Source organism: Emys orbicularis, chromosome 7 (genome assembly GCF_028017835.1).
Source record: "Emys orbicularis isolate rEmyOrb1 chromosome 7, rEmyOrb1.hap1, whole genome shotgun sequence".
Lineage (NCBI taxonomy): Eukaryota > Metazoa > Chordata > Testudines > Emydidae > Emys > Emys orbicularis.
The window spans coordinates 27774075-27792752 of NC_088689.1; the positions used below are offsets into that span (position 1 = coordinate 27774075).

The 18678-nt window shown below is 42.1% G+C and overlaps 1 protein-coding gene across 21 annotated transcripts in view; it reads left to right on the forward strand.

Moving 5' to 3' along the window:
* JAKMIP3 (Janus kinase and microtubule interacting protein 3) overlaps positions 1–18678 on the forward strand; it is a 98373-nt gene that overhangs the window by 9296 nt on the left and 70399 nt on the right. For all 21 annotated transcript variants that reach the window (XM_065407354.1, XM_065407356.1, XM_065407357.1 and 18 more), the window contains exon 2: positions 14094–14591. In XM_065407354.1, coding sequence (XP_065263426.1) covers positions 14094–14591 — 498 coding nt within the window. The remainder of the gene's footprint in view (positions 1–14093; positions 14592–18678) is intronic.

Here is an 18678-nt window from a genome sequence, read left to right on the forward strand (position 1 = left end):
TGTCAGGAGAAGAGGGTGTAGAGAGCAGTTGGGGCAGGCAAGGGACAGGGAACAGGGGGGGTTAGATTGGTCGGGGGTTCTGGGGAGGGCTGTCAGGAGAAGAGGGTGTAGAGAGCAGTTGGGGCAGGCAAGAGAAAGGGAACAGGGGGGTTAGATTGGTCGGGGGTTCTGGGGGGGCTGTCAGGAGAAGGGGTGTAGAGAGTGGTTGGGGCAGGCAAGGGACAGGGAACGGGGGGTTAGATTGGTCGGGAGTTATGGGGGGGGCTGTCAGGAGAAGGGGTGTAGAGAGTGGTTGGGGCAGGCAAGGGACAGGGAACAGGGGGGTTAGATTGGTCGGGGGTTCTGGGGGGGGCTGTCAGGAGAAGGGGGTGTAGAGAGCGGTTGGGGCAGGCAAGGGACAGGGAACGGGGGGGTTAGATTGGTTGGGGGTTCTGGGGAGGGCTGTCAGGAGAAGGGGGTGTAGAGAGCGGTTGGGGCAGGCAAGGGACAGGGAACAGGGGGGTTAGATTGGTCGGAGGTTCTGGGGGGGGCTGTCGGGAGAAGGGGGTGTAGAGAGCGGTTGGGGCAGTCAGGGGACAGGGAGCAGGGAGACTTAGATAGGGGGTGGAGTCCTGGGGGCAGTTAGGGTGGGGGGTGTCTCAGGAGAGGGCAGTCAGGGGACAGGTAGGAGGTAGGGGAATTCTGAGGGGGGTGGGAGGGGGCGGGGCTAGGGCGGCACCCCGTGTCCTCTTTTTTGATTGTTGAAATATGGTAACCCTAAGTAAGGTGGAATGAGTTGTTCCTCACTGCTTTAGGGAGAAGCCTGTTTTGTCTCCCTCTGTTTTGGGTAGGGTTGCCAGGCGTCCAGTTTTTGACTGGAACGCCCAGTCGAAAAGGGATCCTGGCGGCTCTGGTCAGCACTGCAGACTGGGCTGTTAAAAGTCTGGTTGGCGGAGCAGCAGGGTTAAGGCAGGCTCCCTGCCTGCCCTGGCTCTGCACATCTCCTGGAAGTGGCTGGCATGTCCCTGCAGGCCCTAGGTGGGGGGCAATCAGGGAAGCTCCACGCGCAGCCCCTGCCCTCAGCGCCGGCTCCACATCTCCCATTGGCCGAGAACCGCGGCCAATGGGAGCCGTGGAGGCAGCGCTTGCGGGCCCAGGCAGCATGTAGAGCCCCCTGGCCCCTCCACCTAGGGGCCACAGGGACATGGCAGCTGCTTCCGAGCCAGTCGTAGCCCTGCTGCACTGCCGACCGGGAGCTGCCTGAGGTAAGCACCGGCCAGCTGGAGTCCACGCCCTGATCCCCCCTCCTGCACCCCAACCCCTGCCCCAGGTCAGAACCCCCTCCCGCACTCCAAACCCCAGCCCAGAACCCCCCCTCACACCTCAACCTCCTGCCCCAGCCCTGCACCCCAACTCCCTCTCAGAGCCTGCACCCCTGCCCCAGCCCTGAGCCCCCTCCTTCACCTCAAACCCATCATCTCTGGCCCCACCCCAGAGCCCTCACCCCCTCCTGCATCCCAACCAACTGCCTCAGCCCAGAGCCTCCTTCTGCATGCTGAACCCCTCATTTCTGACCCCATCCCATTAGCCTGAACCCCCAGCCAGAGCCCTCACCCTCTCCCACACCCCAACCACCTGCCCCAGCCCAGTGAAAGTGAGTGAGGGTGGGGGAGAGTGAGCAATGGTGGGAGGGGGGATGGAATGGGTGGGGTGGGGCATGGTGTTCAGTTTTGTGTGACTGGAAAGTTGGCAACCCTAGTTTTGGGGCTCATGTGTGTTATCACTGTGAATTCTAAGAAATAAAGTACTGTTATGCTGCAACCTTCCAGCAAGAGTATTTTATGTTTTTATTTAATTTCTCTGTTTGTATGCTATGCGGTGAAACTTAACAGGTGCAGTAAATATCCAATACAGATACAATATCATTATTATTTGTATTACGGTAGTGGTTGGTAGCCCCACTCATATATCAGGGCTCTTTTGTGATAGGCAGTGTATCAACAAATAACAAAGAAGTCCCTGCCCCAGAGCTCCCTCAATCTGCATGTCAGATAGGACTCAGCACCAGGTGGAGGATGCAGGCAACAGAGTCAGAGTGGATTAGGAGGGTAAAATAACCACTTATCTAACTAATGCCAGACAGGTTAGATTTGTAGGTATTGCAGCAGAAATAAGTTTTGAGGAGAGATTTAAAGAGGCTAAGGTGGTAGCTTGATATATGTTGTTATTGCAATACATATTATTTTATGTATAGGCATTTGGAAAAATGGGGCTTACATTCTACTTCCTGAAAGTACACATAGACAAGAGGAAAACATTCTATACATGAAACACATGCACAATATATGAACTGCTCTAGATGAGAACTTTTGGTCATTTTATAACATGTATTAATATACTTCCATTTAACATGTGTTAATTAACATGATTATTATACATGCTAATGTAGACACTTCAGAAACATTTGTTCCTGGAAACTTACATTTTTTCCTAGTTATGGTTTATCCCTGTAATACTCAGCCTGTCTACTAGAAGGGAGCACAGTCAGGATACCTCTATGCTACACCAACCTTAAGCTTTGTTTTTTGGCTCCTGGTGGTCATTACCAGGGCCGGCTCCAGGCACCAGCGCAGCAAGCAGGTGCTTGGGGCGGCCAACGGAAAGGGGCGGCACATCCAGCTCTTCAGCAGCAATTTGGCAGCAGGTCCCTCGGTCCCTCTCAGAGGGAAGGACCTGCCGCCAAATTGCCACCAAAGAATGAAGTGGCGGCGGTAGAGCTGCCGCCGAAGTGCTGCCGATCACGGCTTTTTTTTTTCCCCCCCGCCGCTTGGGGCGGCAAAAACCCTGGAGCTGGCCCTGGCCATTACCCACCAACAGAATTTATAGTAGCCCTCAGACTGTTCTAACACAACATCTAGTGCAGGGGTAGGCAAGCTATGGCATGCATGCCGAAGGCGGCACGCAAGCTGATTTTCAGTGGCACTCATACTGCCCGGGCCCTGGCCACCGGTCCGGGGGGCTCTGCATTTTAATTTAATTTTAAATGAAGCTTCTTAAACATTTTAAAAACCTTATTTACTTTACATACAACAATAGTTTAGTTATATATTATAGACTTATAGAAAGAGACCTTCTAAAAACGTTAAAATGTATTACTGGCATGCGAAACCTTAAATTAGAGTGAATAAATGAAGACTCGGCACACCACTTCTGAAAGGTTGCCGACCCCGATCTAGTGGAAGAAATGCAGAAAGCAGCACTAGGATCAGTATAGTGCTTTATGCCCCCTCCACACCCCACCCTGAGCTGTATGTGTTTCTGGAGCTCTAGAGAATCTGGCCTATTATTTAATGGAGGGCTTGTCTCCATGGTTCTGCAATGTAGACTCCAGGGGTGTGAGTTGCAGCGTGCAACTGCTCTATTTAGATTCTGCTAGCACAAGCTAAAAGGTTCCTAGTTAGTTTTAACATCGTTCCATTTCTGTTAACAGTAACTACAGGGCCGGCGCAACCCATTAGGCGACCTAGGTGGTCGCCTAGGGCACTAACATTTGGGGGGCGGTGACCGCGGTGGCCGGATCTTCGGCCGCCCCGGTCATCGTCGTTATTTCGGGGGCGGGACCTTCCGCCACTTCTGTCAGGGGCAGCATTTCGGGGGCGGGACCTTCCGCCACCTAGGGCGGCAAAAAAGCTGGTGGCGCTCCTGGGTAACTAGATACATTTTAGTTTGCATTTGCAGAGTCTACACAGGGCAGTTGCAGTGCAATGGTTTAGTCCATGCTGCAACTCATACCCCCATAGTCTACACTGCAGTGCCATGTAGGCAACATTAGATATGAATACATTTTATCTAAGATACATCCTGCTACATTAGATGTGTGGCTATCCCCTGGATTTATGGGCATTTTGCCTTTAATTACCCAAGAAATGTGTTCAAGTATCCAGTATTGTAGCTACACTATTTAATAAGTAGACTGCTTATAATATAAATGAACACATCAACAGTACTACACAGGGCCTTGAGAGGATTTAGACACTTTTCTTTCTCCTTGAGTTCCTCTGCCAGAAGACACAATTGATTATAGGCTGGATTAATGACATACTACTAATAACTTGCACTGTTTTCAAGTTGCAGTAAGCCAAAATCCCCGATTTTAAATGGCACAATTAGTACCTATACAGGAGTTGAGAAAATCTCTTTACTTTTTAGATAATTAATTGTAACTTGTAGCTGAATAAACGCAACCACCATACACTGTGCTCAATTATTTACAATGAATTGTGCCTTGTTTATATATATTTTACCAAAAATATTTTATAATTAGTTTGGTGGGGGAGTGAGGGGGCATAGTGAAGTAACAAGCTGAATATTCTAGGTATCTTAATTTATTCCAGCAATTTTCTTAAGTGCTGCTGGTGGACCAAATACTGTGATTCATGCTGTAGTTAACAAATATGTCAAATATGTCAAAGTAAGATTAAAAGGCTGACACAAAATAAAAAAAGTGTATGGTAGGAAATTCAGACATATAGCTTGTCCTCTGCTGAGGTCCCTTTGTGCTGCTGGAATGGAGCTAAAGCAGCCCTATGCGACTGTTGAGAATCCCCTTAGCATAGCTGGCTTAACACTGCATTTGCTCAGTAGTTAGTATTCAACAGTTTTGAATCCAGACTTTTTAATCCAACCAGCTTCGTTGCTTGCTAACTCTGACAGCGTTTTCTAATGCTGTGGAGCAATAACAGTTTCCCTTTCTAGGTCCAAGCATGGATTTAAGTGCTTTGTTGAATGAGGTCCCTAGCTTGCAGATGTAGTGCTTCTTCAGTGATCCAGACTCAATATGCTTGACCTTGTTCAGTTACTGTTTCACCCAAGCTAATGACAGTTCTGAGGAAAGTAGGTATGTACGTGTAGGGAAAACAAATTAAAGCCTGATTCAAAGCCCACTGAAGTCAACAAGAGTCTTCCCATTAGCCTTAGTGGGTTTTGGATCCAACCCATACTAATCAGCAGTGTAAAATGCCTTTGCAGCCAAATCCTGGTAGCTTCCAGTGGAAATACTTATGCGAGAGAGGCCAGTGGGATTTGGTCTTTGATCTTATATATAGCAAAGGGTTTGCCTAAAGCACTGGTAATTCTCAACATGGAAGCATTTATCTACTGATTTATCTATAGATATCTGACCCAGATGACTTTTTAATACTTTCTTCACAGAGTGAAAAATACTTTTCAAATGTGTTTCTTTATCATTTGATAACATATAATGTTTAATTAGCCTCCATGCTAAATCTAAACTTTTTAATTGCCTTACTTAGACTTTAGTGTTTCTTTGACAAGCATCTTCATTTATTTTTTAACCACCACCCACTTTCTAAAATGTCACAAGGCTGGTTTCTGATGCAATTCCTCCTAGTAGGATGTTGAACTTAATTAGATTGTGATCGCTACTACCTGTTAGTTGCACTCTTGTTAATTTTGAAACTAACTCCTGTGTGTTACCTAGCCCTAAGGGTTTGTCTCTATAGAGATGTTGCATTGTTTTAACTAAAGGTGTGATATTAAACCAATTTAGTTAAATCCAAGCAATTTCTGTATGTATGCCAAGCCTAAACTGAGAATAGCCTCTGCTCTTTTTTGCTCTACAACTAGATGTGCCAAGAAGCACTCATTTAAGGTAAGAAATTGCTTCTCTACAATTTGTTGTACTTGTCAATTTATATGCAGGTAGCTTGCTCTGTATATTTGAGAACAAGCTAACTAAACATTCTTGTAGGATAATTTGATCAAAGTAAGACACTAAGGTTAGGTAAACAATGTTGAATCCATTTTGTTTGCAGGTGAGTACTGAGGCAGTATTTAAAAGCAGTAATTGTAATTTCAGAGTGTTGTTTATGGGGATCTGTTAAGGGTAGCCTGCTGTCAATTCAAATTACTGCAAACTGATTTCACAAGCTTTTTATTACAGCCTGCACTATGCCTATCAATGGGAGCACTGCAGAAAAAATACAAGCCACAAACAGTTTTATTTTTACTATTCTTTAAATGGATTGCTAACATTTAAAAAATCCTAGCTTTTAGTTAGTTAATATTTTGCCCACAGTGTGCTGTCACCAGCCTTATATATTTTTGTCCAGATAATGAGCCATAATGTACATGCTCACGTAATAATCATTTATTAATAAAATAATCAATACTTCATTTTTAATGCCTTGTCATTAAACTTTTGCATTCAGTGGAGTGTGAATCATGTAACAGTTTAACGGATCATAACAAATTTATGTCATTTATGTATAGTCTACTTCTCTAAAATTGTATTGTAATGTACCATTTATTAATGTATGGAAATCAAGGGCAATAGCTGACAATTAATGGATAATTATTACCAGTACAGTTCTAATTCTGTTGGTACTTCCTTGTATTAACTTAATCATTAGTATTAATCATTAAATTACCCACAAAGGCAGGTTAATAGAGTAACCTTTTATTTTTATTATTGTGATTTGTTTTAGTCATTTTCTGCTGGGATTCTTTCCTCTATTTCTACCTATGGAAAAAAATGACGCAGAGACTTGAGTTAATAATTGCTGTAAAAATATTCTGATCCCTGTTCCTCAAAGCTATATTAGTAAATATTATTTATTATTATTATTATTATTATTTCTTTATGTTAGAATGTAGAGACCCAACACTTTGCTTGTGTGTTGTCTGTCTATCACTGTTTGTCTTGCCCATTTAGGGCCTGATCCAAACCCCATGTAAGGTAATGGAAGTCTTTCAATAGATTTCAATGGTGTTTGGTATTGAGACTGTAAGGTTTTCAGTGCAGAAACCATCTAATATTCTGTGTTTGCACACTGGGCTACAATCCATTGAGATCTCTTAAACTAAGCCTAATTACTATGTGATAGGAATCCTTCTAGGCACCTCCTTTCTTCCTTAGCAACTCTTTGCTAGGAGAAGACTCTCGTTTGTTTGCTAGGAAACTGCTAGTATTAAAGATTCTGGGATGCTCCCAGACCCCTTAGTTACTAAGTTGATAACAGCAAGTCTGTTTCCTGACTTTATGTAATTTTAGACAGGGCATAAACAGGCCTATATGAAAATTATTTTCAACTTCTAAGCTGGGAAATTTTAAAATGATGATAAACTCTGGAGTGATGCCTCGGTTTTGTGGGTATTATCTATTACTTATTACCCACAACCATTATTTTTTAACCCTGAAGCATGTCTGGTTACTGGTTTTAACAAAAATGACTACATGAACTGTAGTCCCTCTTCCAATCGCTCTCTTGTGACCTCCAGTAAAATAGGATTGAACTCAGCAGGTCTAAAGAGGTGAAAGGTTTGGTTCAGATAAACACTCGTCAGTTTGGGCTGTTATCTGAATGTTATCTCTTTGGGCTACGAAACTGGGCTGGAAATCTGGTTAGAATATGCTTTCTTGTGCAATCTCCAGCGCTTCCGCCTAGAAACCAGAAATGCAGTGATATGCAATCTTGAAAACAGCAGGGAAAAAGAGAACAACCTTTTTGGTTAACCTCAAAATTGGTTGGGTCATGTTCTGGGTGGAAAGACTGTGCTTGAAATGGAGAAGTGGAGTTGCAGAAGTTTATGCCATGTCTGCATTTCTCACTGCTGATAGTTGGGAAAGTTGTTGATTCAGATCACTATGCTTGCAGGTACGTGGGGATAATGCCATAACTCTTTGTTCAGTTTGATCACTGGCATCTGGGAAGCAAGCGGATTTGTTATTTCGTGTGATGCAGTTTGTCCATTTCTATTCATAACAGAGTTTGTCGGTGTGACGGGTTGGATCACAGAAACCCCCTTGGGAGCTGCCACCTAATGTGCAAAGACTACCCCTGCTTCTGTTTTCCCTGCCAGCTCAGGACTCCAGCACCCTGTTTTGCTGAGCCAGACACTCCAGTCTGCTCTAACAAAGACTCAGGGTCTGAATCACTTGTCCCAAAGCTGCAAGTTTACCCGAAACCAGCTCACAGGAGTGTGCTTGTCTTTAGCACTCAGATGCCCAACTCCCAATGGGGTCTAAACCCAGATAAATCCGTTTTACCCTGCATAAAGTTTATGCAGGGCAAACTCATAAATTGTTCGCCCTCTATAACACTGATAGAGAGATATGCACAGTTGTTTGCTCCCCCAGGTATTAATACATACTCTGAGTAAATTACTAAATAAAAAGTGATTTTATTAAATACAGACAGTAGGATTTAAGTGGTTCAAAGTAGTAACAGACAGAACAAAGTAAGTCACAAGCAAAATAAAATAAAATGCGCAAATCTATGCCTAATCAAACTAAATACAGATAATCTCACCCTCAGAGATGCTTCAGTAAGTTTTTCTCAGACTGGACACCTTCCAGGCCTGGGCACAATTCTTTCCCCTGGTACAGCTTTTGTTCCAGCTTAGGTGTTATCTAGGGGATTCTCCATGATGGCTCCTCTCTCCTTCTCAGTTCTCTTCCACCCCTTTATATATCTTTTGCATAAGGCGGGAACCCTTTGTCCCTCTGGGTTTCCACCCCCTCCCCTCACTGGAAAAGCACCAGGTTAAAGATGGATTCCAGTTCAGGTGACATGATCACATGTCACTGCAAGACTTCATTACTCACTTGCCAGCACACACATATACAGGGAGACTCACAGGTAAACAGCCATCTGCAGACAATGGGAGTCATCAAGATTCCAAACCATCATTAATGGCCCACACTTTACATAATTACAATAGGCCCTCAGAGTTACATTTTATATTTCTCGTTTTAGATACAAGAGTGGTACATTTCTACAAATAGGATGATCACACTCAGTAGCTTATGAGCTTTGTAATGATACCTTACAAGAGACCTTTTGCACAAAGCATATCCCATTTGCATTATAGTCACTTATTATCAAATTTTTTATAAAACTATCCCAGTTACATTATATTCACTTATTATCATGTTTTTATAAAACCATGTAGACTGCACAACGTCACAGTCGGTATTCCTGCAAACTTTTTAATAACAGGGCATTACCATTTTAACAATAGGTAGGAAAAATTGCACTCAGAGTAAATATAGTTTTCCCTTTTATCAGCAGTTTATCACTTACAATCTGCATCAGTTTATCATATTTTAGTAGACGAGGGGAGAGGAATACAAAGAGAGACTATGAGAGCTTTTACAGTTTTCTTTCATACTTCTAAGGATGAAATATTGCTCTTTAAAATTTTTGAATTAGCATGAAGACCCCAGCAAATCTTTAACATCATAATGTGCATCGGATATAATTTCTGTTCTGTTGCAGCAAATTGGAATGCATTTTCTAAGGAATTAAGATATGATTATGACATTTCCTCTTATTTGTTTTTTTTAATGTATTTTTGGGTACACTTATAGCCACTGACATCCCAGCTGAAAAACAAAAAAAAACCCATTAGAATAGTTGTGGAGAAATTCACAGTGCAAGAAGCTAGTGTTGTTTTTGTTGGGCTCTTTCTCCTTGTAAAAGCATCACAATATAGAGGATGATAATAATACTTTGCTCTTCTACAAATCCTATTATTTAAAGTGTTTAACAAACACTAACATGTCTGTGTCACAGTTCAGCGCAACTTCCCCTGTGTTTCCTCTAAGTGGTCCAGCAAGGGCACGCACTCTCAGGCTTTCAGCTCCCCAGCTATTGCCTTTCTTGAGTAGAGACCTAGGCCTCACTCCCTTCTGCCTGGGGTATTTCCAGATCGTACAGTTCCTTGCCTTCAATGTGTTATTCCCAGCAGAGAGTGGCTTCCCAGCACACCTGCTTGCTTCCTCTTCAGAGATGGGAGGCTTGTCTATACTAGCGAGCTTACAGCAGCACAGCTGTACCAATGCATCTGCGCTGCTGTAAGATCTCTCTTGTAGCCACTCTATGCCAACGGGAGAAAGCTCTCTCATTGACATAATAAAACCACCTCCACGAGTGGCGGTAGCTATGTAGGCGGAAGAAGTTCTCCCGCCGACATAGCGCTGTCTACACCGGCCCTTCTGTCGGTGTAACTTATGTCGCTCGGGGGTATGTGTTTTTTCACACCCCTGAGTGACATAAGTTATACCCACAAAAGTGGTAGTGTAGACAAGCCCTAACAGAGTGATTGTCAACAGGTATAAGTTATCCACACAGCACAGAACCTACATACGTGCTACGAAACTTACCAGACAGCATCCCAACTCTAAGGTGGGCTCTGGCAGGAGCAGTCCTTCAGCACCCACCCATGGGCTTTCCTTTGTGGTCACAAGTTCATCACAGGTTCAGCTTAGAACAAGCACACTCATAACACTTTAGTCCATTCTTTATACAGTTCAGGGGTCTTTGATCTGGAGTTTCTAGGAGCAGGAGTAGACAATGGGTTTTTTCTCTCCAGGGCATAGCTTCAAAAGGGTGGATTCAAAGGGGTCATTTGCATTTCCCTCACTCCCAAGGTATTTCCTTTATATGCATTGTCCCTAAAAAGTCAATTGAAGTTCCTAACATTTACATTGGTCAAGTCCCTAGAAAAGTTGCATACAATCCTACAATAACACACAAACAATTACATGTTCAGTGCAATGGATCCCAGAGGCACCAAACCCAATTCAACATGGTTTAACTTTATAGAATTAAATTTATCTTAATTCCATAAGGTTTGTTCAGGATATAGCAGGATACTGTCAGTCTGTCACAGTTAGCAACTAGTGAAAGAGAGCTATATCTCAAATGTAATACTGAGCTGTTCAATAGTCCATTACAAGACTACACAACATGTTAGGACTGGAGGTAAAAAATACTGTATCCAAACTGTGAAGGAAACATAGATAGTATTTTAATTATATTAAGTTTGAATTTCGCTACAACACCAAGTTTAGCATCCCCCACCCCACACACATTAATGATATTTGAAAATGTCCATGAAAATTGTTTTTGACAGAATATTGGGTTTTTGATAAAATGAATTTTTTTGGCTAAAAGTGTTTGTTTCTGAGAAAATTTAGACATTTTGATGAAAAACCAAACACCCAAAACCGAAAAAGTTTTCAGTTTTTGGCTGCAAATTTTTGGCCAGAACCACAAACTTTTCAGTTCAGGAATGTTGACATGTTTTGACATTTCTGAATTAAGGTTTTGCTTCAAGTCTGTTCAACAGTAAACCTATTCTCCTAAGCTTCTGGGAGAGCGTCATGGGATTTGTAGTTCAGATGTCTCATGTCTCTATTCTCCTCTATAGGCCTGGCTCCCCACTCATACTACATCTCACATGATGCACCACAGCCATGTGACTCCCACGATGCACTGTGACAGGTCAGCAAGAGAGAGGCTGTGGTGTGTCATGGGGGATGTTGACCAGCCAAGAAGCACAGCCCATAGGGGAGAATAGGGAGTCAAAGATCCTGGAGAGCACCCCCTCCTGATCACCCACTAGGACTGCTGTGAGCGGAATCCAAGCCTCTGAGCTAAGGATCCCCTGGGGTATGTTAAGCTTCTAGGGCTTCAGCCCTGCTGCTTTCCTTTGGCCTCTCTGGCACATTTCCTGGGCATTGAATCCCATTTTGCTGCTGCTTCTATAAAATGGGGCTCCTCAGCCCACCTGGCCTAGGCCCAGGACCAATACTGACTTCTGAGATACCTCAATTACTTAAACACACCCCTTTCCCAGAAATTTACCACAAAGGTGCGAAACTTCCGGTTTAGTTTTAACTCTATCAAGGGCACGCGGCAGTTGTGAAGCAGTTAACATACAGAGAAACACTTTGCTCAGAGTCTAACCCCTTTATGCTCTTCATTACTTTATCGTGTAAAGCACAGGAGAGTACAGATCATACAAAATAATAAACATCTGAAATGTCTTTTATTTTCTATCTCACCCTTTTCTTGGGAGCCCTTGGGGAACTATCTGGGTCTGGGAAGGCAGGCAGGCGAGATGTCCCCTCCTCACGCAGACTGCTGCATGCTAGCTGGTCTCTCTCCCTCCTGGAGCCCCTTCCCAGCTTCTGTGACTTTGTGTTCTCCTGACTCAGGCTTCCTTTTTCTGTTTTGTTCCCCTATACCAGTGTGTTTCTTTATTTTAAACCCATCCTGGTTACCTGGCCTCTTTTGTTCTCCCGGTAACTTTCCACTGCTTCCACCTTCCCCACTCCCTCAGGGGAATCAGCTAAAGTATTTTTTCTAAGGATGCAAGTCATCCATTGTCCCAAATGTTTGAACCTGAATATGTTCAACAAGTCCCAAGCACCTTCTGTTGAATCTGTCTGGGGCATACACTCTACAGAACTTGTCAGCAGTAGTGGACTACATACATATAGGCACTCATGACACAGCAGTTTTTCATAATACAACTTCATAATATCAGAATGCATAAGTTGTAAAGACATAGCCCCAGTTTCATCACAAGGGGCACAAACTAAAACTCCCGTGAGGCACCTCAGCAGTGTAGGTGAACACAGTTTAATGTCAAACTGACCCAAATTGAAATGTTTTGATTCAGTTTCACATACTGAAATATTTTGACTTGGGTCAGCCTGACCTGAAATAACATGTTTAATTTAGATTTTCCTGATGGAAACTTTACGTTTTCATCCAAACTCATCAGTTTTCAGGTTTTTTACAAAAAGTAAAAATTTTCCACTGGGGGAAAAAAGAAGTGTTTTCCAACCAGCTTAAGTCACACCTGTCAAAAATTTTAAATGAGCAAAAGTAGTCAGCAGCTTGGAGTTTTCATATCATTGAAAAATAGTGGATGCCCTTTCAAAGATTTGTGGTTAATTTTAACTGTGGAGCTTCCACTGACTTTCACCAAGGGTAAGATTAGGGATGGTTGAGTTCATGAATCAGAACCATTCCAAATATTCACCCAAAACTTGAACAGAAACCAAATTTAACTTAGTTTTTAAAGAAATGGGCTATTTTTTAGACATATATTTGTTTTTCTGTTCTTGGTTCCAACTGGGATCAGTAGTGAAAATGCCAAGATCATACAAGAAAGGTTGTTTGCATGTTTCCAGCCCAATTTTGGAGACTAAAGATGTTTGGATAATTTAAATAAGATTCAGATTTTTAGATTCCTTATCTAAATTGAACCTCTAAACCATGAGGTTCACCCATCGGTAGTGTGTGTGCACGCGGGAACGTGTGCACACACTCACACAAACAACTCAATAGCACATTAGCATAAACTTAAGAGAAGGGGGGAAGAATGAAAGGAAGGAGGTTTTTAGCCAGTGCTTACTTTTAGTGTAACGACCAACCTCATTAGAAAGTACTGGTCATGATTTTAGGGGTCATATTCCTTATCACAACTGATTGCGGTGATGATTTTAGCTGAATATATAGGAATTACAAAGCAGACATGACACTTATCTGGGCTTCTGGATCATCTGCATGAGACAATGGATCTATGTGGTACTAAGACTAGAAGTGTTCACAAAGAAGTGTTTATGTTGCAAATAGAATTGACTATTATTAGCTGAGAGTCCCACTGACTAAGTCATCTATCTGAATTTCAAAACTAGGACTGGTTGTAATAAGCTCTTAAAACTCCTTAAAAGGATCAGCTATATTTTTAACCAAAGATTATGACATCAAAATAAAACATTTTCCTAAAATTCTGAAAAAGCCTTTTCCTCCCCAGGAAAATATTGTAGTGTAGATTTTGTTTAGCTTTATGAACAATTAGCTTGTGTCTAACGATTCTAAATATATTGTATTCCCTCATTTTAAGGCTATTTCTTGCATAAAGGTGTTTGGTGCAGTGAAGTCTATAGTAAACCAGTGGATATTTCTTCTGGACATCAAAGGAGTTAAGTACCTGAGTTCAGTAATCTGATTTTCATCTGAAACCATTAGAGAAAGGAACATTCACCACATAATAGAGCGATGGATCATAAAATATGAAACAAATACCAAATAAAGTCTAATTCTATGTATGATATAGCACACTGCAGTAGGTTTGTGTTTTGAGCTAATAAACAATTATATAACTCTAAATTACAAAATTATGAAATGAGAACTGCCATTATATGTTGCCCCACATTAGAATACAGAGACTCCCACTAAAAGAATTATTTTGTTTGCAAAAACCTGTATCTTTTTTTTTTATTCTCTTTTTAGATCAGCAAGTTGGAAAGAGAGAAAAACCAAGAAGTTAAACAGATCAAAGAGCATGAACAGCATAAAAACACAGTGTTGGTAACGGAACTTAAGGCCAAACTTCATGAAGAGAAAATGAAGGAACTCCAGGCTGTTCGAGAAGCACTTTTGAGACAGCATGAATCTGAGCTTCTTAGAGTCATAAAGATTAAAGATAATGAAAACCAGAGATTACAGGGCCTTCTTAATGCTGTACGAGATGGGGCTCCTGATAAGGTTAAAACAGTGCTTTTCACAGAAGCGAAAGAGGAGGCCAAGAAAGGGTTTGAATCTGAGAAAATAAAAATGCAGCAAGAAATTTCAGAACTTAAGGGGGCTAAGAGACAAGTGGAGGAAGCCTTAACTTTGGTCATTCAAGCTGACAAAATTAAAGCAGCAGAGATAAGGAGTGTGTATCACTTACACCAAGAGGAAATCAGCAGGATCAAGAGAGAGTGTGAAAGAGAAATTCGCAGACTGGTATGTGTTGATGTAAATATATATGCTTTTTGGTTTTGTTTGTTTTTGTTTTTTTGGCCATTAAAAAAGAGCTCTGGGCTGGAGTAATGGTTCAGATGCACATGATTGGGCATCCAAACTTTTGGGTCCTTATTCAAGCAGGATCTCTGACTTTTTTGAGGTTCACCCATCACAATGACAATGTCTAAAATGAGGTTTTCTAAATACATAGGCTAAATTTTTAACATGTTTTTACAGCATTCTTTCTGCCACTAAGGTGAGTGCTGCACAAAGTTTGTCAAATGCTTGGAACAAACATTCTGTTAATACAGATAAGGGAAATCCTGCAAGATGATTATGTTTCTCAGCTCTCAGAAATTTAGTTCAAGGCTTTTCCTTGTTGTGCTGCAGCATCATGTGTTTAAATTATAATTTCTGTTCCAGAAGGAAAGCTGCTCCATGTCACTGGTGAGCAATATATGGTGGCTTTGAAAACAGTAAGTTTCACAAAGCTGTGAACAGAAATGGGCTGAAATCCTAATACCATCTGTCTAAATTCACCCTTGTTATCTTTCAGTTTGGTGTAGATTTAACTACTCAGTGCCTGCAGAATGGATAATGGGTACATAAAAGAAAAGGGAAAAGTGTTATGCAAATTTCCCTGCACCAATCCATATTGCAAATCTTATCCACAATGTGGTTCTCTTATCTACTGAGTAAATTTCTGTTCTATTGAATAGTCTGCACTTCTTCCTCTTATGAAAGTCCCACTTACGTGAATGGGAGTTCTGTGCATGGAACAGAGGTTATTATTATTATAATGAGTATTAGCACTTAGCCTCTAGAGCCTCCAGTATAGATGGAGGACCCATTTTGCTAAACACTGTGTAGACATATGCAATATCCACAGTGCAGGTTAAAGATGCGATTGTTTTCAGAAGCAAACACATTTGCATTAATTATTTTGTACTCTGTGATTCTTTTAACCACTTTTCCTCAGAAAAGCTCTTTTTGAGTCCCTTTATTATGTGATTAACACTGGGTGGAATAAAGTAATTGCAGTTGATCAACTCATGGTATAGAAGCTCAGAATATTTCAGTGGGTAAAAATATTAATCCCAGGTAGCAAAGTATGTATCTTTCTTCTCAAACTGTTGGAAGCACATCTCTAAAATACCTGTTTAATACAGCTGCAAAATGTGTTACTTTCCCCTGAAGAAAATCAGAGTTGAAGCCAAGTTGACCTCCAAAGGAGTTTGTGGAAAGAGAATGCTAACAACTAAGGAAAAGTATAGGACCATTGTAATTATAGACAGATAACTATGAATTTATAAATTGCTAATAGCCAATGGGTGATATGGTAGAAAAATAAGAATTTCCTACTCCTTTTGAAGTACTTGTAGTTATCCCACTAAACTTCAAATTGGGTTGAAAAATAAAGCACAGTCAGAGTAGTTACAATAGAGGGCCGCCCAGAGGATTCAGGAGGCCTGGGGCAAAGCAATTTCGGGGGCCCCTTCCATAAAAGAAAGTTGCAATACTATAGAATACTATATTCTCGTGGGGGCCCCTGCGGGGCCCGGGGCCTGGGGCAAATTACCCCACTTGCCCCCCCCCTCTGGGCGGCCCTGTTTCAATACAAGGGTTTTTGGGTACGTCTTCACTTACATCCGTGTCCGGATGTAAGCAATCGATTTTCTGAGTTCGATTTATCGCGTCTGGTTAAGACGCGATAAATCGATCCCGGATCGATCCCGGAAGTGCCCCGGATCGATCCCGGAAGTGCTCGCCTTCGACGCTGGTACTCCAGCTCGGCGAGCGGAGTACGCAGCATCGACGGGGGAGCCTTCCTGCCGCGTCTGGACCGCGGTAACTTCGGACTAAGGTACTTCGAATTCAGCTACGTTATTAACGTAGCTGAATTTGCGTACCTTAGTCCGAAGTGGGGGGGTTAGTGTAGACCAGCCCTTAGTGTCAATCCTTCTGAGGATCTCTTCATGTCAGTAGAGACACAGCATGGTTACTTTGTAATAGCAGACCATTTCTCCATCTTGTGTAACATAGAGTTTAAGTAGCTTGTTATGCATTATCAAATTTGTGCCAAGTTTCTTACATTGTCTGTGTCATTGTAGAGTACCTAAACACTATACCTATATGTTAAGTTAGTACTGTATTAACCAGGATCCTTTGAAACACCTACTTAGGTGCCAGGTAGCTCAGATTTGCCATCTGAGCCCATCTCAATGAATTGTGACACATCTAAAACTCATTTTTAATAATGAGTGTTGTATTGATAGACTGTTGAATTATTGATCATGAAAGCATGAGACTAAGGGTATTAAAATGCTTTTCCACTTTTAAAATGTAGTGGATAGGCCAGATCTGATTTAGATGGGCAATTCATTGGATTTTTTCAGCCTTTTAAAATTAGAAATTTTGAAATAAAAGTCAAATATAATGAAAATCAAATATTTTCATGTAATTAATGCATTTCACCTAACTTGTTAGTGTGCCCTCAGAGTTAGTGTGCCCTCAGACTCAATCTTGTATTTTTATTTATTTGCTATAATGTTGATAATGAACCCAAGTCAGCAAAGCAATTAACAGTGGGGTTAGATTGAGCATCTGGTTTAGTCCCATTGAAGTCAATTCTTAAATTTAAGCATAAAACTAGTATTTTGCTGCATTGGAACCAATATTCTTAGCATTGTATAAGGCACAAAAAAGGTATAGTCTTTGCCCTGACAAGTTCATAGTAAGACGTTAATGGGACTTTGAATGGAATTGTCATTCCTTAAGTACCTGCTCAATACTGAACAGAGATTTTTCCATGAAGTCTACTTTCTCTGCTATTCCTTGTGTCATGTGTCTAGATTACCCCATTGTTAGAAGGACACCTTTCATGTGCTCCAAATACGGATTCCACAACAACAAATCCTCAAAACTCTCTAAAGGAAACAAAATCCCAATTCATCTTGTGCCATTCATCTCTATGTCTGATTGTATGTTTGTACTATTGCTGATCAGCAGTGTATGTCACATGCCAGCTTCCTCATTTGTGGTCAACTGGACGGGGGGGGGGGGGGGGGTTGAGGGAAAGTAACAAATTTAGAAACATTTTGTCAGACAATGTAGAAAATATTTGCAGTAAAAATGATGGAGAGAGGTAAATAACAGGGTCCCCCAAGGATCTGTACTTGATGTATATATTTACATTTAGCCAGATTAAAATGCAAGTGCTCTGTGTCAATGACCTATCCTCGGGGTGAAAGTAACTTAAATGACTTACCTGTACGCAGGGCGGCTGGGGTCCTGGGCAAGGTGCGGAGGGTGGCTCTGGGCCCCCGGAAGGCGCGGGGTCTTGGGCAGAAGGGGCGGGGCTGGGGCCAAAGTCCCCCAGCCAGCCCTTCAGCACTGCCTGGCCCATGCCACCTGGGGCTTTGGCAGCGATTTTAAAGGTCCTGGGGCTCCCGCCGCAGGCACGGTGGCAGCCGGGAGCCCCGGGCCCTTTAAATCACTGGGCAGCTGCCCCTTTTGCCCCCCCCCCCACACCCCCATCAGCAACCCTGCCGGTACGGTCGACTGTGTACCGGTGGCCACTTTCTTACCAGTACGCTGGACCAGACCAGACCGACTTACTTTCACCTCTGCCTATCCTCTTAATCATTTACCTTCTCCCAATTTTTTTCTCATGTGCAAAGTTTATCAATGATGATTTTATGTTTTCTTCCAAGTCATTGGTAAAAATGTTAAATAGTGTAGGACAAAGAACGAATCCTTGTGGGACCCCACTAGAAAAACCATACCCATTTGATAATGATTCCCTGGTACAATTACATTTTGAGACCTATTGGTTAGCCAGCTTTTAATCCATTTAATGTATGCCATTTTAATTCTGTATCTTTCTATTTTTTTTTAAATCAGACTGTTGTGTGGTCAAGTCAAATGCTTTACCAAAGTCTAAGGATATCACATCAGCAGTATTACCATTATAAATCAAAATTGTAATCTCATCACAAAAGTTATCGAGCCAGTTTAACAGGATCTATGTTCTATAAACCCATGTTGACTGGCATTAATTACATTACCCTCCTTTTAATTTTTTATT